This window comes from Panulirus ornatus, chromosome 64, assembly GCF_036320965.1.
Source record: "Panulirus ornatus isolate Po-2019 chromosome 64, ASM3632096v1, whole genome shotgun sequence".
NCBI classification, from domain to species: domain Eukaryota; kingdom Metazoa; phylum Arthropoda; class Malacostraca; order Decapoda; family Palinuridae; genus Panulirus; species Panulirus ornatus.
In genome coordinates, this window is record NC_092287.1 from 9,560,297 (window position 1) to 9,585,296 (window position 25,000).

Sequence of the window (25,000 nt, forward strand, 5' to 3'; positions counted from 1 at the left end):
GCCTTGATGCCTGCAGACCTGGTATTGAGCGAGGCGACGTCAGTGTAGCCGTCGCCAGGTCATGGAGTGATTCGTGTTTACATTGCAAGATGGCAAAGCCAATAAGCAACAGATGGTATAACCTTAGGTCAATATTTCCCCATCGCGTGAGGTTTCCGTAGCATAATTCGTGGAGTGGGTTATAGCATTTTCGTAGCATAATTCGTGGAGTGGGTTTTAGCATTTTCGTAGCATAATTCGTGGAGTGGGTTATAGCATTTTCGTAGCATAATTCGTGGAGTACGTTATAGCATTTTCGTAGCATAATTCGTGGAGTGGGTTATGGCATTTTCGTAGCATAATTCGTGGAGTGGGTTATAGCATTTTCGGAGCATAATTCGTGGAGTGGGCTATAGCATTTTCGTAGGATAATTCGTGGAGTGGGTTATAGCATTTTCGTAGCATAATTCGTGGAGTGGGTTATAGCATTTTCGTAGCATAATTCGTGGAGTGGGTTATATCATTTTCGTAGCATAATTCGTGGAGTGCATTATAGCATTTTCGTAGCATAATTCGTGGAGTGGGTTATAGCATTTTCGTAGCATAATTCCATCGTGGGTTATAGCATTTTCGCAACATAATTCCATCGTGGGTTATAGCATTTTCGCAACATAATTCCATCGTGGGTTATAGCATTATCGTAGCATAATTCCATCGTGGGTTATAGCAATTTCGTTGCATAATTCCATCGTGGGTTATAGCATTTGGGTGAATATCATTACGGTTTATGGATTATCGTAACATATAATTCTGTTCAGTGATTTGAAAGCCACTGAGCCACGACCCTTGGGTATGCGTGTTTGAGGTTTGAGGTTTGAGGTTTGGTCTTCGTAACAATTCTCTCCCTCATAGCACTGCGAAAAAGGAAAAAGCCACTTGATCAACCAGGAGTAGTTCTGTACGCCTCCAAATCTCTGAACGCTGAAGTTCAAACTCAGCTCCTAAAAAAAACGGGTCGTGTTATCCATACTGTTTAATAAAAACGGGTCGTGTTATCCATATTGTTTAATAAAAACGGGTCGTGTTATCCATCCTGTTTAATGAAAATGGGTCGTGTTATCCATACTGTTTAATAATAACGGGTCATGTTATCCATACAGTTTAATAAAAAAATGGGTCGTGTTATCCATACTGTTTAATAAAAACGGGTCGTGTTATCCACAGTTTAAAAAATACGGGTCGTGTTATTCATACTGTTTAATAAAAACGGGTCGTGTTATTCATACTGTTTAATAAAAACAGGTCGTGTTATTCATAGTTTAAAAAAAAGGGTCGTGTTATTCATACTGTTTGATAAAAACGGGTCATGTTATCCATACTGTTTAATAAAAAATGGGTCGTGTTATCCATACTGTTTAATAAAAACGGGTCGTGTTATCCATAGTTTAAAAAATACGGGTCGTGTTATTCATACTGTTTAATAAAAACGGGTCATGTTTTCCATACGACCGTATACACATACTTAGCCTCAAAACACTGACCTCCATCTAGCCATAGAGAGAGATGGCTTAAGCGGATACCATTTAGCAGGAATCGACTCTAGGTTAGCAATTAACGCTCGGCTCATATGCTAAAAGACGATTAGGATTATCACAATCCCTATAGATGTTCCGTGGTACGACTGAAGACAATTTCAAATACCCTTCCACAATCTCCCGTTCAATACCCTTCCACCATCTCCCGTTCAATACCCTTCCACCATCTCCCGTTCAATACCCTTCCACAATCTCCCGTTCAATACCTTTCCACGATCTCCCGTTCAATACCCTTCCACGATCTCCCGTTCAATACCCTTCCACAATCTCCCGTTCAATACCCTTCCACAATCTCCCGTTCAATACCCTTCCACCATCTCCCGTTCAATACCCTTCCACAATCTCCCGTTCAATACCCTTCCACCATCTCCCGTTCAATACCCTTCCACAATCTCCCGTTCAATACCCTTCCACAATCTCCCGTTCAATACCCTTCCACCATCTCCCGTTCAATACCCTTCCACAATCTCCCGTTCAATACCCTTCCACCATCTCCCGTTCAATACCCTTCCACAATCTCCCGTTCAATACCCTTCCACCATCTCCCGTTCAAATACCCTTCCACCATCTCCCGTTCAATACCCTTCCACAATCTCCCGTTCAATACCCTTCCACGATCTCCCGTTCAATACCCTTCCACAATCTCCCGTTCAATACCCTTCCACCATCTCCCGTTCAATACCCTTCCACAATCTCCCGTTCAATACCCTTCCACCATCTCCCGTTCAATACCCTTCCACAATCTCCCGTTCAATACCCTTCCACAATCTCCCGTTCAATACCCTTCCACAATTTCCCGTTCAATACCCTTCCACAATCTCCCGTTCAATACCCTTCCACAATCTCCCGTCCAATACCCTTCCACCATCTCCCGTTCAATACCCTTCCACAATCTCCCGTTCAATACCCTTCCACCATCTCCCGTTCCTTTTGGCGACCATGGGGCCCTAGCCAAGGGCAGGAGGCTGCCGTAGGAGTGTTATTAAACACAGTGGTATACGCCACTAACCTGTCATTACTCCAGTCAATACTTCATGGCGAAGGCGAAGCCCTTACACAAACGCTGCCTTACAACATTTCTTTTTTTTCCACCCACCCCCAGAGTGGGAGGCGCGGCGGAACCCGTTAATAAAAATGTCGGGGGGGGGGGAAAACAGGATGTGGGAAGAAGTTATCTTTCATTGGACGCTAAAAAGATAAAAAGAGAGAGAGAGAGAGAGAGAGAGAGAGAGAGAGAGAGAGAGAGAGAGAGAGAGAGAGAGAGAGAGAGAGAGAGAGAGAGAGAGAGAGAGAGACAAGAATGGTGATAGCTTGAATGATGAAAAAGGAAAGGGATCAGATACGTTATCAAAGGGATCGGATACGTTATCAAAGGGATCAGATACGTTATCAAAGGAATCGGATACGTTATCAAAGGGATCAGATACGTTATCAAAGGAATCAGATACGTTATCAAAGGAATCAGATACGTTATAGGAATCAGGTACGTTATCAAAGGGATCAGATACCTTATCAAAGGAATCAGATACGTTATCAAGGGAATCAGATACGTTATCAAAGGGATCAGATACGTTATCAAAGGGATCAGATACGTTATCAAAGGAATCAGATACCTTATCAAAGGAATCAGATACCTTATCAAAGGAATCAGATACCTTATCAAAGGAATCAGATACGTTATCAAAGGAATCAGATACGTTATCAAAGGAATCAGATACGTTATCAAAGGAATCAGATACGTTATCAAAGGAATCAGATACGTTATCAAAGGAATCAGATACGTTATCAAAGGGAACAGATACGTTATCAAAGGGATCAGATACGTTATCAAAGGATTCAGATACGTTATCAAAGGGATCAGATACGTTATCAAAGGAATCAGATACGTTATCAAAGGGATCAGATACGTTATCAAAGGGATCAGATACGTTATCAAAGGGATCGGATACGTTATCAAAGGGATCAGATACGTTATCAAAGGGATCAGATACGTTATCAAAGGAATCAGATACGTTATCAAAGGAATCAGATACGTTATCAAAGGAATCAGATACATTATCAAAGGAATCAGATACGTTATCAAAGGGATCAGATACGTTATCAAAGGAATCGGATACGTTATCAAAGGAATCAGATACGTTATCAAAGGAATCAGATGTTATCAAAGGAATCAGATACGTTATCAAAGGGATCAGATACGTTATCAAAGGAATCAGATACGTTATCAAAGGAATCAGATACGTCATCAAAGGAATCAGATACGTTATCAAAGGGATCAGATACGTTATCAAAGGAATCAGATACGTTATCAAAGGAATCAGATACGTTATCAAAGGAATCAGATACGTTATCAAAGGAATCAGATACGTTATCAAAGGAATCAGATACGTTATCAAAGGAATCAGATACGTTATCAAAGGAATCAGATACGTTATCAAACAATCCGGAGATCTTACGAGCGAAAGGAATGTTTAAAAACATCGCAGGTAATTTCTGTAATGATGTTGTCGTGGTGGAAATACAGGAAGGCATCTGTAAAACCCACCCCCTTAATAGATTTCCGGGAATGATTACACCTCTCTCTCTCTCTCTCTCTCTCTCTCTCTCTCTCTCTCTCTCTCTCTCTCTCTCTCTAACACGTCTACCACTGTGAACTTAATTTTTCTCTCTTTTTTCTTCTTTCCCATGACGGAGAGATGGGATAACGTTACCCTCGCGTTCTGTTTTCCGAGGCGTTTGTTTGCTCAACCATACCGGAAGATATTCACATAACATAGTTCTATATCTTCCGTCCTAACAAGAACAAGAACAACAAGAACAAGAACAACAGTAAAGGTACTAAAGGTTGTTTACGGGTGATAAAACGTGGCCGGCCAAGCCTTACTGAAACCGGCAAGTCTTTTCTTTCTTTCTTTCTCTCTTTCTTTTTTGAACGGAATTCCCTCTCCCGCCCTCGCGAAGTACAGACACAAATACGTAAACAAAAGCCCCATCTACAAACATCGGATTACCAGCTGTTACGAATAACGCCCTGTTATCTGAGTCTTGTGCCTATATAGCCAAGGCCCACACACTACTCCATGATGTATCCTGACCGCTTCCAAAGCTTTGGTCTAGACCCATTTAGCATCACGTCGCTCCCCTTATACCACCCTGCTTTCGATTGTATTTTCCACCAAAATGTGTCTTTCTAAATGTTCAGGCTCTAATACCCTAAGGCATTATCATTATTATCATTATCATAATTATAATCATTATTACTATTATTATTATTACCATTATTATCATTATCATTATTATCATTATCATTATCATCATCATTATATTTTCCCATCGACTCTTTCATACCTCTTTCTCTGTCGTTCCTACAATTCCTATCTTATTCTCTCTTCACTCATCCTCTCCATATGCCCGAACCATTTCAACACAACCTGATCGTCTCTCTCTCTCTCTCTCTCTCTCTCTCTCTCTCTCTCTCTCTCTCTCTCTCTCTCTCTCTGACCGTAATCTCTCGCAAGATCGACACTTTATCTCAAGTCCTTCTACCCTCTACCTGCCTCATGCATTCAGGTGCCGAAGACTGGCATCCATACAACACCGTCCGGACTGCTGCATCTCTCAAGAGCTCTTAACACAGCCCTTATGAACGATGAGCGTTCTATCCACATACTCCTTATTGCAGGCAGCACCTCACGTCCGTCTTGCACTCACTGACTTGCCTGAACTTCGCAGGTTAACTTCACGAACGCGACTGCAACGCCAGAGAATCATGGATCTACTACAATCTTTTTTTTATGTTAACTGAGACGCCACTGACAACTGAGGCCCGAATCAAGGCCAGCTCATTAACGATGCTATTGCATTGGAATTTATTAAAATAAAAGGGGGTGACTGTGTTGTTGACTGGTTGGTGAGGATATTCAATGTATGTATGACTCATGGTGAAGTGCCTGAGGATTGGCGGAATGTACGCTGAGTGTCATTGTACAAAGGCAAAGGGAATAAAGGTAAGCGTTCAAATTTCAGAGGTATGAGTTTGTTGAGTATTCCTGGGAAATTATATGGGAGGGTGTTGACTGAGAGGGTGAAGGCATGTACAGAGCATCAGATTGGGGAAGAGCAGTGTGGTTTCAGATGTGGTAGAGGATGTGTGGTGTTTGCTTTGAAGAATGTATGTGAGAAATACTTAGAAAAGCAAATGGATTTGTGTGTAGCATTTATGGATCTGGAGAGGGCGTATGATAGAGCTGATAGAATTTCTTTGTGGAAAGTATTAAGAGTATATGTGTGGGAGGTAAGTTACGAGAAGCAGTGAAAAGTTTTTATCAAGAATGTAAGGCATGCGTAGGAGTAGGAAGAGAGGAAAGTGATTTTGCTTCCAAGTGAATGTCGGTTTGCGGCAGGGGTGCGTGATGTCTCCATGGTTGTTTAATTTGTTCATGGATGGGATTGTTAGGGAGGTGAATGCAAGACTTCTGGAGAGAGGGGCAGGTATGCAGTCTGTTGTGGATGAGAGAGCTTGGGAAGTGGGTCAGTTGTTGTTCGCTGATGATACAGCGCTGGTGGCGGATTCGGGTGAGAAACTGGAGAAGTTGGTGACTGAGTTTGGTAAAATGTGTGAAGGAAGAAAGTTGAGAGTAAATGTTAATAAGCGCAAGATTATTAGGTTCAGTAGGGTTGAGGGACAAGTTAATTGGGAGGTAAGTTTGAATGGAGAAAAACTGGAGGAAGTAAAGTGTTTTAGCAGCGGATGGAACCATGAAAGCGGAATTGAGTTACAGGTGTGGGAGGGGGCGAAAGTTCTGCGAGCGTTGAAGAATGTGTGGAAGTCGAGAACATTATCTCGGAGAGCAAAAATGAGTATGTGCGGAGGAATAGTTGTTCCAACAATGTTATATGGTTGCGAGGCGGGGACTATACATAGGGTTGTGCGGAGAAGGGTGGATGTGTTGGAAATGAGACGTTTGAGGACAATATGTGGTGTGAGGTGGTTTAATCGAGTAAGTAATAATAGGGTAAGAGAGATGTGTGATAATAAGAAGAGTGTAGCTGAGAGAGCAGAAGAGAGTGCATTGAAATGATTTGGTCACATGGAGAGAATGAGTGAGGAAGAACTGACAAAGAGGGTAAATGTTTCAGAGGTGAAGGGAACGAGGAGAAGTGGGAGACCAATGAAATGAACCAGGGTATGTGAAGCGTCTGGGGTAAACCATAGAAAGGTTTGTGCGGCCTGGATGTGGAAAGGGAGCTGTGGTTTCAGTGCATTACACACGACAGATACAGACTGAGTGTGAACGAATGTGGCCTTTGTTGTCTTTTCCTAGCGTTACCTCACGCGCGTGCGGGGGGAGGGGGGTGCTGTGTCATGTGTGGCGGGGTGGCGACGAGAATGGATGAAGACAGCAAGTATGAATTATGTACATGTGTATATATGTATATGTCTGTGTATATATATGTATGTGTACGTTGAAATGTATAGGTATGTATATGTGCGTGTGTAGGCGTTTATGCATATACATGTGTTTGTGGGTGGGTTGGGCCATTCTTTCGTCTGTTTCGTTGCGCTACCTCGTTAACGCGGGAGACAGCGACTAGGTATGGAATGATGAATAAATATACGTATAACCTAGCCTGAATCAGGAACCCATTTTATCGACCAACCCTCGAAGGGTGGATGAACAGCTGGGTTGATTGTGGACCGGCTGCCACAGCCAGAATTCGAACCTCTGCCCTCGACCCTAGGCGGCCCACGAATGCGCCACGGTCAGACACGCTAACCACAGAGGCCTCAACTCTTTTCAACAATTATATTAGCCATCGTCCTTGTGTGCAATTAGCAATCTAACTTTGGTAGTTTTGCAAAGTAACTTTTAAAATACTTCAGGAACTACTGAACACCAGGAGTCGTAAATGATAACTTTTCTTCGCTCTTGTATTCCTGCGCACTGTGGACACTCCACTCATCTCTTGAAGCGCAACTTAAAAGTGACCACGTAAATAGAAGCACCACTTATGTCATTGACTAATAACACCCACGAACTGTCTCTCTCTCTCTCTCTCTCTCTCTCTCTCTCTCTCTCTCTCCCTATACACACACACACACACACACACACACACACACATATATATATATATATATATATATATATATATATATATATATATATATATATATATATATATATATATTTATATATACATCAATGGGTGGTGAGTTATAAAAATCTATCAGCCCTTTTAGCGACAGTAAAGTGTCATTCGAATTTGTCCCCCTCCCCCCCTTTAGTTAGAGTTATAGTGGTAGTCAGAGCAGTAAATTGGCCCAGCTTCCTACCATGAGTTAATGACAGGCAGTGATTAGTGAACCGTGTTTATACCCACAGTACACAACACACGGCATCTACGCCATCAACGAAGGACTGAGCTTTTCCAAACATACTGATGCTGACGGCAAAAGCTTGGGGATCTGGTCGAGGTTCTCTGAGTAAAATGATGTCAAAACACCTGTAGTAATGTTTGCTACAGTTGTCACGTTACGAGTATAAAAGCCGATGAGATAATGACTGTGTTGTATGCTTATATTGTGTGGCTATGTCAGCCAGCCTTTGAAATGCCTTTCCAGTTAAATATAACTTCACGACACGAACACATGTTTTTTTCTTTTAAGTCTACAAGTAAAATGCGGTTGATTCTATGCTTGATCTATAGCTGAAGACAATTTCGCTCTTGAATTATGCCATTTCAAAGAAGAAAAAGAAAAAAAAAGAAGAAAGAAAGAAATGAAGATTGTGATATATTCGTAAATATCTTTTTTTTCTTCGTCCTCTTTGCATTATGAGTACTTAACGAAGCTCATCTGTCCACCTAAGCTGACGTTATGAGACCCGTTGACTATTACGCCCATGGAGGTATACGCGTCATTCCTCTTTCCAAATGCGACGACCACGTTTCTCGGACTTCCGCTTCCCCAACGTAGTGGGGAGGTGTGAACCTCTGAGCCAAACTTGGAGGACCCCAAAGCACCACCTACAGTATCGCTACCACCCACACCACTTCTGTGTCTCTTGCAGCAAAAGGACGTGCCTGAAATTTGCTGGCGACGAGATGGGGAGACGGCACACGAATGAATTACCACCGTGTGTGTAAGTGGATAGAAGTGAAATGGGGTTATTCATATCTTGCGGACGGTAGTACAGTGAAGGACGTACTGAAATTGAGGAGAAGGACGAGGTGAAGATGGGGAAGATGTGGGACATTTAAAAGTAAACGTAATAAAGGAAAAACACAAGGGAGAAATGAAAGATAACCTCTGCGTTATCCATACAAAAGGCATTAGCGTAAACCAAACAGAAATATACAATGTTGGGGGGGGGGGGGTAAAAAAAAAAAAAGCTGTAAAATTTGAATGAAATGTAAAAGTGAGCCAATGAATGAAAGTCTGAGGTGTTAGGTTCTGGTGAGGAGGGATAGCAAGGCAGATCAAACATGGCTACGAGTATACACCAGAAGGTTAGAAACTAAGGCGCCAGACAGCGAATTACACTCATGATGGCTTACTGTATCTGCAGCGAGGGAGACAGAATGAGAGATAACCCTGTACAGTCAAGGGGGAATGGGGGTTGTGGTTGTGGGTGGAGAGGGGGCTGTTGTAGTGGGAATGGTGATATTATAACCTAATTGGGCGACCTATCATCTACTGCCAAGTGAATAATGATTGGGTGCAGATGTCTAAAAACTGTTGCCACAGAAACACACAACGTATGTTGAAATGATGTGTGTGTGTGTGTGTGTGTGTGTGTGTGTGTGTGTGTGTGTGTGTGTGTGTGTGTGTGAGTGTGTGTCTGTGTGTGCGCGTGCCAGGATAATGAAGAGAAATGATTCAAACCAAGTCAGTTAGCAATAAACACTTACACTGTGTCCTCAAATTATCACATCTGTGTTGATGCAGAAATGTATATATATAAACTTAATAAAACTTTCTACATCGAAAAGATGACTTGAAATGTATAGGGCAAGGGTACCATTTGGCGAGCGAGCCCACCCTTTGGGCTTGATCACAGGAAATCTCAAAAAACATCCAACTAAACATTTATTAATCATGGAGGAAAACTTTCTCAAATAACTGAGAGTACCTGAGTTATACTGGCCTAATACATAAACAATAACCATTCTTAATAAACGTACGAAAGTCACATTAATTTCAAATAGTGTGAATGGTCTTTCTAAGGTTTATATTTTGCAATGAGGAGCTATTGTCTTTGCAGTAAGAACAGACGTGTTAGGTAGGTCTGACGCGTCTTTGTAGCTGTCTTCTACATGTTGGTATACGAGAGATAATTTGGGTTGTGGTAACCAGACTCAGGCGTTTAAAACAAGACAGAACAACCCATTATTACCCTGTTTGACGCTGAGAGACCCACCCTAAAAAAACTTCTTCCTTATTTGCATGTGAGGAATGGATTCGAGAATGTGTTATGAAAAAGGTTAATGTTTGTAATATTAACTGGAATGGCTATGGAATATATCAAGGCACTTTTTTTCATATATTATGTAGAACACTTCTTTTTTTATTGAGAATGTTATTAACCAAGACTTTAAAGGAATTCATGGGGAGTTCCCCATGTTCTACGATGTTCTCCTCATCCGTCATGAAGAGTTCCCCATGTTCTACGATGTTCTCCTCATCTTCATGAGGAGTTCCTAATGTTCTACAATGTTCTCCTCATCCTTTATGAGGAGTTCCCCATGTTCTATGATGTTCTCAACCGTCACAAAGACTTCCCCATGTTCTACGATGTTCTCCTCATCCTCCATGATGAGTTCCCCATGTTCTACGATGTTCTCCTCATCCTTCATGATGAGTTCCCCATGTTCTACGATGTTCTCCTCATCCTTCATGATGAGTTCCCCATGTTCTACGATGTTCTCCTCATCCTTCATGATGAGTTCCCCATGTTTTACGATGTTCTCCTCATCCTTCATGAAGAGTTCCCCATGTTCTACGATGTTCTCCTCATCCTTCATGAAGAGTTCCCCATGTTCTACGATGTTCTCCTCATCCTTCATGAGGAGTTCCCCATTTTCTACGATGTTCCTCATGTTCTAAGATGTTCTTCTCATCCCTCATGAGTAGTTCGCAATGTTCTATGATGTTCTCCTCAACCGTCAAAAAGAGTTCCCCATGTTCTACGATGTTCTCCTCATCCTCCATGATGAGTTCCCCATGTTCTACGATGTTTTCCTCATCCTTCATGAGGAGTTCCCAATGTTCTACAATGTTCTCCTCATCCTTCATGAGGAGTTCCCCATGTTCTACGATGTTCTCCTCATCCTTCAGGAACACTGGATATGTTCTTCTAGGTCGACCTGACGAAGGTGGAGGAGCCAACCCTCCACAACCTGACGAAGGTGGAGGAAGCCTACCTTCCACAACCTGACGAAGGTGGAGAGACCTCCAACCTTCCACACCCTGACGAAGGTGGAGGAAGCCTACCTTCCACAACCTGACGAAGGTGGAGGAAGCCAACCTTCCACAACCTGACGAAGGTGGAGAGACCTCCAACCTTCCACAACCTGACGAAGGTGGAGAGACCTCCAACCTTCCACAACCTGACGAAGGTGGAGGAAGCCAACCCTCCACAACCTGACGAAGGTGGAGAGACCTCCAACCTTCCACAACCTGACGAAGGTGGAGGAAGCCAACCCTCCACAACCTGACGAAGGTGGAGGAAGCCAACCTTCCACAACCTGACGAAGGTGGAGGAAGCCAACCTTCCACAACCTGACGAAGGTGGAGGAAGCCAACCTTCCACAACCTGACGAAGGTGGAGGAAGTCAACCCTCCACAACCTGACGAAGGTGGAGGAAGCCTACCTTCCACAACCTGACGAAGGTGGAGGAAGCCAACCTTCCACAACCTGACGAAGGTGGAGGAAGCCAACTCTCCACAACCTGACGAAGGTGGAGGAAGCCTACCCTCCACAACCTGACGAAGGTGGAGGAAGCCAACTCTCCACAACCTGACGAAGGTGGAGAGACCTCCAACCTTCCACAACCTGATGAAGGTGGAAGGGAGCCAACCTTCCACAACCTGACGAAGGTGGGAGAGTTCCAACCTTCCACAACCTGACGAAGGTGGAGGAAGCCAACCTTCCACAACCTGACGAAGGTGGAGGAAGCCAACCTTCCACAACCTGACGAAAGGGTCCACCCCTCCACTACCACACACCAATTCCTCACATTGCTGCACAACGCATGAAGTCACTCCCTCATCAACTCACTACGCAGCCCTCTACCCCTCCCTCTCTCTCACCTCCTCCTCCTCCTCCTCCTCACACCTCACAATTGCTGCACAACACGCGCGGTCAAACGCCTTCTCTCTCTCTCTCTCTCTCTCTCTCTCTCTCTCTCTCTCTCTCTCTCTCTCTCTCTCTCTCTCTCTCCCCGGGCCTCACACCGCCTCACAATTTATTACGCCTGGAAAAAAACAACCTAAAACAATTTAAACTTGGGCGGCACGCGGGGGCAAGTCTCACATACTTATATCTATATTTTTTTTTTCCTTATTCTTCTTTTGTTTTCACGGCGTCTATCTTTTTTTTTTTGCGTCAGAGTCTGTTGTTGTTCTTCTTGTTGTTCTTGTTGTTTTCCTTCGTCGGTGAGCTAGGCAGTGGGTGTTTTGAATTACTCGTACACTCAGACTCAGGATGAATATGAGGAGGGAAGTGAGACAGATTGAAAGAGAGAGAGAGAGAGAGAGAGAGAGAGAGAGAGAGAGAGAGAGAGAGAGAGAGAGAGAGAGAGAGAGAGAGAGAGTAAAAAGATGAATATATTAGAGCGAGCGAGACAAGAAGTTATTGAAAGTGAGTGGGGAAAGTGACATTATGAAAGTGAACTGCATGAAAGTGTTTCTTTTAATCTACACACCACAAGAACACAGATATTAGAATTACACAGATACACACAGACCCAAGGTCCGAGCGAGGTGGTTTGTCCAGAAACACACACACACACAGACCACACAGACCCAAGGTCCGAGCGAGGTGGTCTGTCCAGTTACACAGATACACACACACAGACCACACAGACCCAAGGTCCGAGCGAGGTGGTCTGTCCAGCTACACAGATAAACACAGACCACACAGACCCAAGGTCCGAGCGAGGTGGTCTGCCCAGTTACACAGATACACAGACCACACAGACCCAAGGTCCGAGCATAGGTGTTTCTGGTTCTGTCTCCTCCAATAGTTTACAAGTTCTTCCTCTTTGTTTCGTATCTCTTTAGACCCATGAGTAATGGGATGGAGTCCTACGCCCGTCGTCTCACAGACAGCGTTATGAGGTCATGAAAATGTTCTCCCCTTCTGAACTTCATCCCACCTTCGTTTCTACTTAGTATCGAAGCAGAGCTGGTGGTCTGTGTAGAGTCGAACACAACTTCCACGAAAGGAAAACTGATTCTGAACTGACCTTTTCCTCAACTTACTTGACTTCTTGCTCAATTAATTTGACCTCTTCCTCAACTTACTTGACTACTTCAACTAATTTGACCTCTTCCTCAACTTACTTGACCTCTTCAACTACTTTGACCTCTTCCTCAACTTACTTGACTTCTTCTTCAACTGATTTGAACTCTTCTTCAACTAATTTGACCTCTCCTTCAACTAACTTGACTTCTTCCTCAACTAACTTGTCCTCTTCTTCAACTAATTTGACTTCTTCCTCAACTAACTTGACCTCTCTCGCAACTAACTTGACTTCTTCCTCAACTTACTTGACTTCATCCTCAACTAACTTGATTTCTTCCTCGACTAACTTGACTTCTTCCTCAACTTACTTGACTTCATCCTCAACTAACTTGACTTCTTCCTCAACTAACTTGACCTCTTTCTCAACTAATTAGACTTTTCCCTCAGTTAGTTTGACCATTTCTTCCGTTAATCTGACCTCTTCCTTAGCGAAATTGACCTCTTCCTCAAACAGTTTGACGTTTTCCCCAACAATTTGACCTCTCCCTCAACTGATAAATCCTTCTAGCCCTTAACCACAAGCATCTCCAACAACTTGTGTGATTCAACATTTTCTTCCTCCTCTCTCTCTCTCTCTCTCTCTCTCTCTCTCTCTCTCTCTCTCTCTCTCTCTCTCTCTCTCTCTCTTTTGACCCTTCCACGGTTGGGCACCCAGTGCTCCACCAAGTCTCCACTCTGGACAATTCCATTCCATGTTCCCTCCTCCCCGACCTCCTCCATGAGAACCTATATAGCCCCTCCTTCTCTTATATTTTCATCAAGCGAAGACTTCTTGAGTTCTCTCGCAGATGGCATACCTCCTCTTGATCTACAGTAGTGTACCCCTGAGCAGGCTCCGATCCTTGCTCGTCTATTTCGTCTGTGTTTGGAAACGTAGACTTTTTTCCTCCTTCGTGGAAGCATGCCTCGGTGCAACACATCCCCAAGTCCTTAAATGAGATTTGCTAAAATTTCTCACCACAGGAGGATCAAAGATAAGTAAAAAAAAAAAATATGGGGAAGTTCACCTGTAGATTTGGCACCATGAGAACCGTTTTCGGTGCTCTGAATGAAGGGACTGAAATCATAAGTGTTTAAGTAATCATAAGTGTTTAAGTAGATGTGAAGTTTAAGTAGAAGTGAAGTGTTTTAGATATCTGGGAGTGGATCTGGAACCATGGAAGCGGAAGTGGATCATAGGGTGGGGGAGGGGGCGAAAATTCTGGGAGCCTTGAAGAATGTGTGGAAGTCGAGAACATTATCTCGGAAAGCAAAAATGTATATATATATATATATATATATATATATATATCATACACAATATCATACCATCATACGAGATTATCATGGCGGGAATATGCTTTTATCTACACCATGTCGGCTACCTGTGAAAAATAAAAATGAAAAATAAACGGTTGATTTATCGAGGGTGAAAATGTGAAAGTGACGCTGTTATGATTTCCAGGGAGCGAGAGAAAATAATTCTCGATTACGACCACGAAAAAAAAATGAAATGGGGTGGGGACAGGGTGGGGGGAGAGGTTGGGGTTGTGGGGCATGGGGAGGTGGGGTGGGGTTGGCAGTGAGGGGTTTTGGGGGTGTGGGGGGCGTGGGGCAACCATATAACATTGTTGGAATCACTATTCCTTCAAACATACCCAATTTTGCTTTCCAAGATAACGTTCTCGACTTCCACGCATTCTTCAAGGCTCCAGAACTTTCGCCCCCTCCCCGACCCTACGATTCACTTCTGCTTCCATGGTTCCATCTGCTGCCAAATCCACTCCCAGATATCTAAAACACTTCACTTCCTCCACTTTTTCTCCATTCAAACTTACCTCCCAATTGACTTGTCCCTCAACCCTACTATACCTAATAACCTTGCTCTTGTTCACATTTACTCTCAGATCTCTCCTTTCACATACTTTACCAAACTCAGTCACCAGCTTCTGCAGCTTCTCACATGAATCAGCCACCAGCGCTGTATCATCAGCAAACAACAAATGACTCACTTCCCAAGCTCTCTCATCCACAACAGACTGCATACTTGCCCCTATTTCCAAAACTCTTGCATTCACCTCCCTAACAACCCCATCCTTAAACAAATTAAACAACCATGGAGACATCACACACCCCTGCCGCAAACCAACATTCACTGAGAACCAGTCACTTTCCTCTCTTTCAACATGTACACATGCCTTACATCCTCAATAAAAACTTTTCACTGCTTCTAACAACTTGCCTCCCACACCATATACTCTTAACACCTTCCACAGAGCATCTCCATCAACCCTATCTTATGCATTCTCCAGATCCATAAATGCTACATATATATATATATATATATATATATATATATATATATATATATATATATATATATATATATATATACATATATATATATATATATATATATATATATATATATATATATATATATATATATATATATACTCTTTCTCTTGTGTCTTTTCTAAACACAAGAGTCTTGATTACTTTCTCGTTGTTGCCTGGATCTGGTGGTCTGTGACGAGGGTCTGTGATGGATGACAGCAAAGTGGTCCGTCAAGTTGGTTGGGGGAGGGGGGTGTTGTTTGGGTCTTCGTCCTATCAACTATAATGGTGTTTAAGGCTGTTCATGTCATACGACTTCCACCCTTATAGAAAAGATCTTGAAACACCTTCTTCAGGTGTTAAGGATGACCTTAAGACCCCATGTTACACTCTCACTATATGCATGTAGGCCTTTGTACAGTGGGGACATAAGGGGATATTATGAGAACGTGTTTCCTCTCTCTCTCTCTCTCTCTCTCTCTCTCTCTCTCTCTCTCTCTCTCTCTCTCTCTCTCTCTTTCTATCCATCCATCTATCTATCTATCTATCTATCTATCTATCTATGAATCTATCTATCCGTTTCTCTGTCTGTCTGTCTGTCAGTCTCTCTCTCTCTCTCTGTCTCTCTCTTTCTCTCTGTCTGTCTGTCTGTCTGTCTGTCTCTCTCTCTCTCTCTCTCTCTCTCTCTCTCTCTCTCTCTCTCTCTCTCTCTCTCTCTCTCTCTCTCACACACATTGGATTCATTCAAATCTCTTCCTTCATGGAAACCTGCAGTGTGATTTCGCGATCAGACGTGTGCTATTTTCAGCCTAACATTCCACTAATACGATTCGAGATAAGGTCACCAAGACACCTCGACTTTTACTTAGGTTCTGGTATTTTTTTTTTCAAAATGTTTAAGCCACTCCGTAACTTTGGACATTACGTAGGTCCATTTTCTGTCACACTCTGTCTAAAACATATGAATGTTTTACGTTTCTTGAACATCTGCCAATGTTTTTCGATAATGGTGAGGTTGTATCACTGGTAGTAGAGTCTCATTAAAGAAGTTCTCACTCCAAAGGAGTCTACATCTCCCTGCTGCTTAACGCTGCGCAGCCCAGAGCTGCAGGAATTCTTCAGAAAAGGTCTTGGGTAAACACACCAGGACTCTTTTAAAATACGTCCTAGAGAGATCATAAATGAATAAATAAATAAATATTTATTTCATCTTACACTACGAATATCTCGCCACACCTCAGCAAATTTAGCTAACTCTGAAAAAAATCTCTTGTTATCTCAACATCAGGCGTCTTTTAAAATCAAAGGACCAACTTGTACAATATAACTGTTCATGTCTGCTTAAATCTAAGTGCCGCTGTGGACACTATTATCTGACTTTGTTCACCAACCTCACGTGAGACAATTAGCCCCACACCTGTCACCTCACACTGGCTCATGTCTCGCCTGATCAACCAAAGAACCCAGTGTCCATCGATCAAGTGTCTCTGGTTTCCCTTGTAGTCTCTTGTCACGATATCCCATGACTGGAAACAGTTATATCCAAGAGATATACTGCGTAGCGAGGACGTCATGTTCAAAAGGATCGTTAAGAGTGAGGAAGAGTTATTGTGAAGAATGAAAAAGATAAGATGCGGTGTGATAAGGCACTAAGGAAGAGTTATTGTAAAGAATGAACTAAGATAAGATGCGGTGTGATAAGGCACTAAGGAAGAGTTATTGTGAAGAATGAACTAAGAAAAGATGGCGGTGTGATAAGGCACTAAGGAAGAGTTATTGTAAAGAATGAACTAAGATAAGATGCGGTGTGATAAGGCACTAAGGAAGAGTTATTGTAAAGAATGAAATAGGAAAAGATGCGGTGTGATAAGGCACCTGATACAGAGCAGGGGATGAGAGATTCACTGGCCTAGGGGAGTGATCAGGTGGACCAGACAATTCCACGTCCAGTGCAACAGACCAGAGTGAAGGGTAAAGTGTTAATGGAGTGTATGAGTGTAGTGAGTTGTATGCAGTATGCATCAGTGGTTCAAACAAGCGTGTCACTGATGAATCAATGAACACCCAAGGCATTACTCTATCACCTGTGAGAGAAAAGGTACAAGAAAGGAGTGAAAAATATGTATCATAAATGATGAGGTGATGTGGTATGAGTTCAGTCCTTCTGGTAGGTAAGTCATTTACGTAATCCAACAGATAAAATGCGAATGAAGAGAATAATTAAGGGAAATGATAATGAAGAAAATTTGGTGTTTATACAAGGATTATGGCCTTCAGAGACACTGTCGCAGAGTGGACGATACTTTGAATGTTCAAGATCAGGATGTGGAGAGTAGTGTGTGTGTGTGTGTGTGTGTGTGTGTGTGTGTGTGTGTGTGTGTGTGTATGATCATCTACAGGGGGGTATAAGACGCGCCTTCGGAGGAATGGAGTTAATAATGCCGAGGTGAGAGTTGAAGGTCTTCGCCAGAGAGGAAGTCATGTCCCAGAACGACTGGTCACCGATATGAAGGCGGAGGACACAAAATGTGTGAAGGATGTTGTACATGCAGATGGCACTCGGTTATTTAGGCAAGACGGAAGAGAGGGAGGAACTGACGAACAATGTACAGAGGATGTACCCATGTAACAAGTGGAGGGTAACAAGTGGAGGTTCATCAAACATGTTAGGAAGAGTAAGGTGGTCGCAATACTAGGGAGCTAAATCTGATGAAGTGTGAAATCTCACTCGACAGTCAGATGTTAGTATGGGGTCCAACCATTTCCAGTATCTGTTACGTACCTGATGCTGAAGTTGGAGAAGCGGATGGCGAGTTATGTCAAGATGGGATGAAACTTTAAGGTGGACGAGGTGCTAAGAGAAGTGTTACGGGTGTGGTGGGGTCATTCTGACAAGACAGAGGTCTATAATGCTGAGGACGAGAGAAACCATAGGACATGGATGACTGAGTTACAGAGAGCGTAAGTAAGGACGGGGTGAGGTAGGGATGTGACAGCGGGCGGGGGTGAGGCAGGGATGTGACAGCGGGCGGGGATGAGGCAGCGTTGTATAACACGGGTGGGGTGATGGAGTGAGGCAAAGGTATGACACTGGACGGGGTGAAGCAAGGGGTGTGACAAGGCGTAGGATATAGCTAAGTCTGTCTCTGCCAAATTCACGGGTCTTGTTCAGTCTCCCCTCGCTCACATCTTCTGAACACCTGCTTCGATTATACGAAAGATCAATCCGACCTTGTATGGAGCATTGCTCTCATACCTGGCGACTTCCTAACTGAGATGAAGAGTACGAGACTGTCAGAATGGAATATATAGAAACCAGAAAGATGGGATGTTTGTGGGAGGAAACTATAGTACGATCAGCTGGTTTGTGGACATGGAAAGGAGAAAGAGTCACTTCGCTAACATGAAATGATGAAAGGGTCACTTCGCTAGTGCGATGCATCTTCCGTTGGTGTGGAGAGCTGTCTACCATCCCCAGTAGCTCAAAGTCCGTAACAAACACCCTTCTTTAATTAAGGCCCTGATCACACAGACTCGAAAAAAAATTGTTGTGCGTCTATACCCATACTGTCCAACCCTGGCTGGCAAGGCACATTTGGGAGAAAAGGTGTTATATTCTGTCCCCGAAGTCCACGGTGTGTGTGTGTGTGTGTGTGTGTGTGTGTGTGTGTGTGTGTGTGTGTGTGTGTGAGTGTGTGTGTGTGTGTCTTCCAATAGCGTTCCAAATATCTGCCAAAGAGCAGGTAGAAGAGACGTTGGTCCCTGGCCTATCCATATCATTTCCCTTACTGCTGCCCATACCATCTACGTTTGGCATATGATCCACACATACATTCTACCCAGTTAATCATTCCAGTCAGAAGTTCTCTCTCTGTGTCTACCAATCAGCTCGAACTTACGTAAAGTCTCGTCCATATGTATGCTAAACTGAGAGCACCAAAGGGAACGAAAGACGAGGACCCTTCCCCCCTTCCCCCGCGAGCCCTTTCGCTATAATTCACATCTCTGAAGACACGATATTTTTTTTTTTTTAAACGAAAACGCTGGGATAAATGTGATTCCCTGTCTCCGTGGCTATATCAGCGTATTCCCGAATCAACGAGTTCTTCAGTGATTCATCTGCATGTACGTACACTATTGTATATCTGTCCAGGCTTCATTCTTACGAGCACAGATAGCATGAAGACGTTTTACTGGGCGGATATGGGCGTCCGGACGCAATCCAGCTCAGCAATTTCTACGACCCTGGATGATGGTGACGTCAGGCAAAAGAAAGAAAAAAAAAAAAAAAGCGGTGTTTGTAGCGAAAACAATGATTTAGTTAGCGGCATCACCCGTTTTCGTTCCCTCGTTCTGTACGTCTTCTATACCTGTACCATCGCCCGCGTTTTCTTTACTGTCTTTTACACAAGTTATTCTAACATGATAAATTGTGGCATGCCCTTCCATAGTGTTTTGATCGAGTTTCTTTGCCTTCAAGTTTCCGGCATGTGTAATCTTACACACACACACACACACACACACACACACACACACACACACACACACACACATATATATATATATATATATATATATATATATATATATATATATATATATATATATATATATATTTTTTTTTTTTTTTTTCATGCTCTTCGTCATTTCCCGCGTTAGCGAGGTAGCGTTAAGAACAGTGAACTGGGCCTTTTCGTAACCTACGCCTGCACTACTTCCAGTTGCAGGAGAATGTAGATTCCTTTGGAGTGCGATGATCTTTGACGGTACGTTCAAAATAAGACAATTACACTAGTGTATCATATAGATTTATGAAGAGGTAATCGCATTTCAGTAGGAGTTTGGATGATTCAGTTTACTGAAACTTTACAATATATGTTTCACGAAGGCAATTCACCTCACCAGGTGTAAACAATTCACGAAGTTTCAGATCCCAACATAAACCCACAGACCAACACATCCTCTCACCGTCACGTATAAAAAGAATGACTAATACAGTTTACGAAACAACCATTTGAAAAAAAAATGAAGCTACGAAAAACTCCTGAGCTGCTAACACAGAGTGTGAGAGTTGAATTCTAAAATGATTTTACCGTGGCATTAAGTGTAGGAAACTGGGTTATAGTCAACAATTAGGGTATCTAACGAATTTTATAGTCATACTAATAAGTTATATTTACAGTCGTATTAATCTAAGTCTTTAAATCAAATGATCTTTTTCGTCTTTTCCTTAGAAACAAAAAGTTTATTCAATCACGAAGTTACATCTTCTATAGTTATAGTGTTGAAAGGTACGTTTTCTCTATTCCAGAAACTTGCTTTCCCTGCCACAGAAAACGGACCCTGCTTGGATGACTCTGGTAAATGTTTGCTCAGATGTAATACCTGTAGATACTCGTACAATTACATCCTTTTAAAACGATTTTCGACTAGAAAATAGCTTAAGTGTCTTATGTACGTAGATGGTGCTGCAAAAGCTTACTTTAAAAGGCGCGTTCGATCTTAACAGTGTCGACAGTGCTCGAGGTGTACGTCGTAATCCCACATGTAAACAAAAGGGTCTTTAATTTCTTGCTAACTGTTACAGTCAGGTTCACAGGATATAGCTTCGGGTCCAGGGTAAACTGAGTACAGTATCCACAGTATCTCTATGATGACGGAAGGAAGGGAAACACTTGAGAAGAACGGTAAAAAAAAAATCTTTTTATATCTTTATAACTACAGTCATATGTACACCACATATCGTTTTGGAGTTTCACTTCTAACACACACACACACCACCCGCCCTCCACCCTTTTACCTTTTTGCAATCTGAGGCCCAAGACTCGCATCCATAACACCACCGTCTGCCTCTCCTTCCACACTACCCTCAAGGCATCCAGGGAACCTTCGCCCCCTGACCCACCCTATGAAACACTTCAAGTCTTCACAGTTCCACCGTCTGTTGCCATAGCCACTATCACGTGCCGAAAGGATTCCAATTAATCAAGTTAATTGTATAACTCCAGAATCCTAACTTTCTTACGGGTTTCTTACAGCTAACAATGCTGGGTTACAGTCAATTAGCAGGGAAGGGATGGATTCATTTAAAGAAAAAAATCTTTCTCCACGAGATGACTTTTCACTCGCAGCGTAACCGATGCAAGCAGAAGCCATTAACGCTAAGCACTCCAATAGTAATATCAAAATATTAATGATAATAATAATGATAATGATAATGATAATGATGATAATATAATGATAATAATGATAATAATAATGATGATGATAATGATAATAATAATAGTAATAATAATATTACTACTACTACTACTACTACTACTACTACTACCAATAATAATAATAATAATAATAATAATAATAATTATAATGATAATAATATTGCCTATCATTATAATGTAATCACGAAGAAATTCGTAACGATTTCATTATAGAGCACTTCTGTGTATATCATATCAAGTGTATGAGCAATGACAGTTTATTTCGTACAGAAGACAAAGAGAACGATCTGTCTCGTAGCCTTGCACATATTGTTAAGATTTCTACAAGCCTAACACACCCGGATGGTACAGTAAACATATGTGCATTACGAGAATTACTCCTATCTCTGTGTACACTTGGTTGTCGTCCGGGTGGTTTATATACATATACATATATATATTCCTATGAGTCCACGGGGACTCAACATATATATATATATATATATATATATATATATATATATATATATATATATATATATATATATATATATATATATATGTATATATATGTTTACCAAATGGAGTCATAGCTTTGTCTCTTCGATGTATATCAACTGACTTATATTTCTCTCTTGTGTCTCCCCTGATGATGTGATGATTACACGAAAGTGCACTTGGGAACTTATCGTGTTTCATTTTCCCCGTGGACTCATAGGAATATATATATATATATATATATATATATATATATATATATACTTTTCAGTGTTCTTTCAACCTTTACAAATGACCTTTTAAAACCAGCGGGAGTGCTCCTGAAGGTCCTATTTTCTGGCATGTTTCCAACTGGTCATTTTCCGGCCCGTCAGGCACAATGTGAACGCCTCTACGTTACGCCACGTCTCCCCAGTGGAAGACTGAGAGGGAGGGAGGATGGAAGAAACGCAGTAGCCAGACGGAGGCATACGAGAGAGAGAGAGAGAGAGAGAGAGAGAGAGAGAGAGAGAGAGAGAGAGAGAGAGAGAGGGAGAGAGAGAGGAGACAACAACAGCAAGGGACACTGAGGGAGATGGTGATGGGAGGAAGGAATGTACAACACGTCGGGAGGTACTGCTGAAGGAGGCCTCGCCGGCCCTACTGAAGGGAGTCCAACTGGCTGACGAGGGAGACGACGATGAAATGATGGTCGAGGGAGGGAGGGAGGGACGTAGGGAGGGAGGGATGGAGGGACGTAGGGAGGGAGGGATGGAGGGACGGAGGGATGGAGGGAAGGAGGGAGATGGGGGAAGTGAGCAGTCACTCTCCTGGGATGGACCGTGGATACATTATTACAGGAACCTGCTGAAGGAGAACCCGTTGGAGGAGGAGCAACATTATTGGTGGAAGATGAGGGTTACAGAGGAAGAGGAGGAAGGGCGTCATCGTCAGGTACTCACTGTTGTGAAGGTTCTCCTCCAGCGGGATGAGCAGCGGGATGACCACGTTAACGGCCATCTGGGAGTCTGGAACAATGAGAATAACCATGTTACTGTCTGGCTACACCCACCCCTGGCTGAGGCTACACCCACCCCTGGCTGAGGCTACACCCACCCCTGGCTGAGGCTACACCCACCCCTGGCTGAGGCTACATCCACCCCTGGCTGAGGCTACACCCACCCCTGGCTGAGGCTACACCCACCCCTGGCTGAGGCTACACCCACCCCTGGCTGAGGCTACACCCACCCCTGGCTGAGGCTACATCCACCCCTGGCTGAGGCTACACCCACCCCTGGCTGAGGCTACACCCACCCCTGGCTGAGGCTACACCTAACCCTGACTGAGGCTACACCCACTCCTGCCTGAGGCTACACTCACCCCTGGCTGAGGCTACACCCACCCCTGGCTGAGGCTACACCCACCCCTGGCTGAGGCTACACCCAGCCCTGGCTAACGCTACATCCACCCCTGGCTAACGCTACATCAACCCCTGGCTGAGGCAACAGCCCTGGCTGAGATAAACAAGCTTATTTACCAATGGCGTCTTGGCTTCGTCTCATCCGTGTATACCAACCGACTGTTCTACGTCTTATGTCTCATTCTTGTATCTCCCCAGATGATGTGATTATTACACGAAAGTGCACTCTGGAACTTATCGCGTTTCATTTTCCTGTATTTTGTGCATATGTGGATGTGTGGATTCAGGGTGTGGCGTGGTGGCGACGTCAATGGATGAAGTCAGCAAGTATGAATATGTACATGTGTACATATGTCTGCGTATGTATATGTATGTATACGTTGAAATGTATATGTATGAATACGCGGGAGACTACGAATAAAGTATATATATATATATATATATATATATTCTAAGAACAAACAACAGACGATTATTGATGTACCACCACATACGGAGGTGGCGTCATGTTGCGCTCATCCCAGCGATCCATATTGGTAGAGAACGACAAATGAAGGTAATAACGGACCGCACAACACACACACACACACACACACACACACACACACACACACACACACACACACACACAAAGGCATGGTGAACAGAAGGTGTTCTGCCTTGAGGGGGGAAGAAAAAATCTTTTCTTTATGTGGGGAAAATAAGTCTTGCAAAAGCTGGTAAGGTGAAGAAGAGGAGGAGGAGGAGGAGAAGTAAGAGGAAAAGGAGGAGATGGAGGAGGAGGAGGAGGAGGAGGAGGAGAAGTAAGAGGAAAAGGAGGAGATGGAGGAGGAGGAGGAGGAGGAGGAGGAGAAGTAAGAGGAAAAGGAGAAGATGGAGGAGGAGGAGGAGGAAGAGTAACACCAGGTCGAGACTTCAAGGGCCACATTTGTACTTTCATCATCAGAAAACATAATGATAACAGTCTAGGAACCCAAGTTCCATCCGACCCAAGACACATTCGCTACAGAGGGGAATTGGGAACGTACCCAGGATGTTTGAGCACCACTGTAACAAGAAGTGGAACGTACACTGGATGTTTGAGCACCACTGTAACAAGAATTGGAACGTACACTGGATGTTTGAGCACCACTGTAACAAGAATTGGAACGTACACTGGATGTTTGAGCACCACTGTAACAAGATCTGGAACATATACTGGATGTTTGAGCACCACTGTAACAAGAACTGGAACGTACATTGGATGTTTGAGCACCACTGTAACAAGAACTGGAACGTACACTGGATGTTTGAGCACCACTGTAACAAGAGCTGGGACGTACACTGGATGTTTGAGCACCACTGTAACAAGAACTGGAACGTACACTGGATATTTGAGAAGCATTCTCACAGGAACTAATATGTGAATTGGAAGGTTTAGGAAACTCTGTGACCAAAAACTGGAACGCACACAGCATGTTTCACAAGCACTATTAGAAGGTCTGG

At 43.1% G+C, this 25,000-nt stretch overlaps 1 protein-coding gene across 3 annotated transcripts in view; it reads right to left on the reverse strand.

Moving 5' to 3' along the window:
* Positions 1–25,000, reverse strand: part of LOC139746336 (uncharacterized) — a 448,223-nt gene that overhangs the window by 309,425 nt on the left and 113,798 nt on the right. Inside the window, exon 1 of one of the 3 annotated variants that reach the window (XM_071657495.1) lies at positions 23,058–23,119. The exons of the other annotated variants lie outside the window; for them this stretch is intronic. Coding sequence (XP_071513596.1) covers positions 23,058–23,115 — 58 coding nt within the window. The 5' untranslated portion in view covers positions 23,116–23,119. Of the gene's footprint in view, positions 1–23,057; positions 23,120–25,000 lie in introns of those variants that run through there. 3 annotated transcript variants of the gene reach the window in all.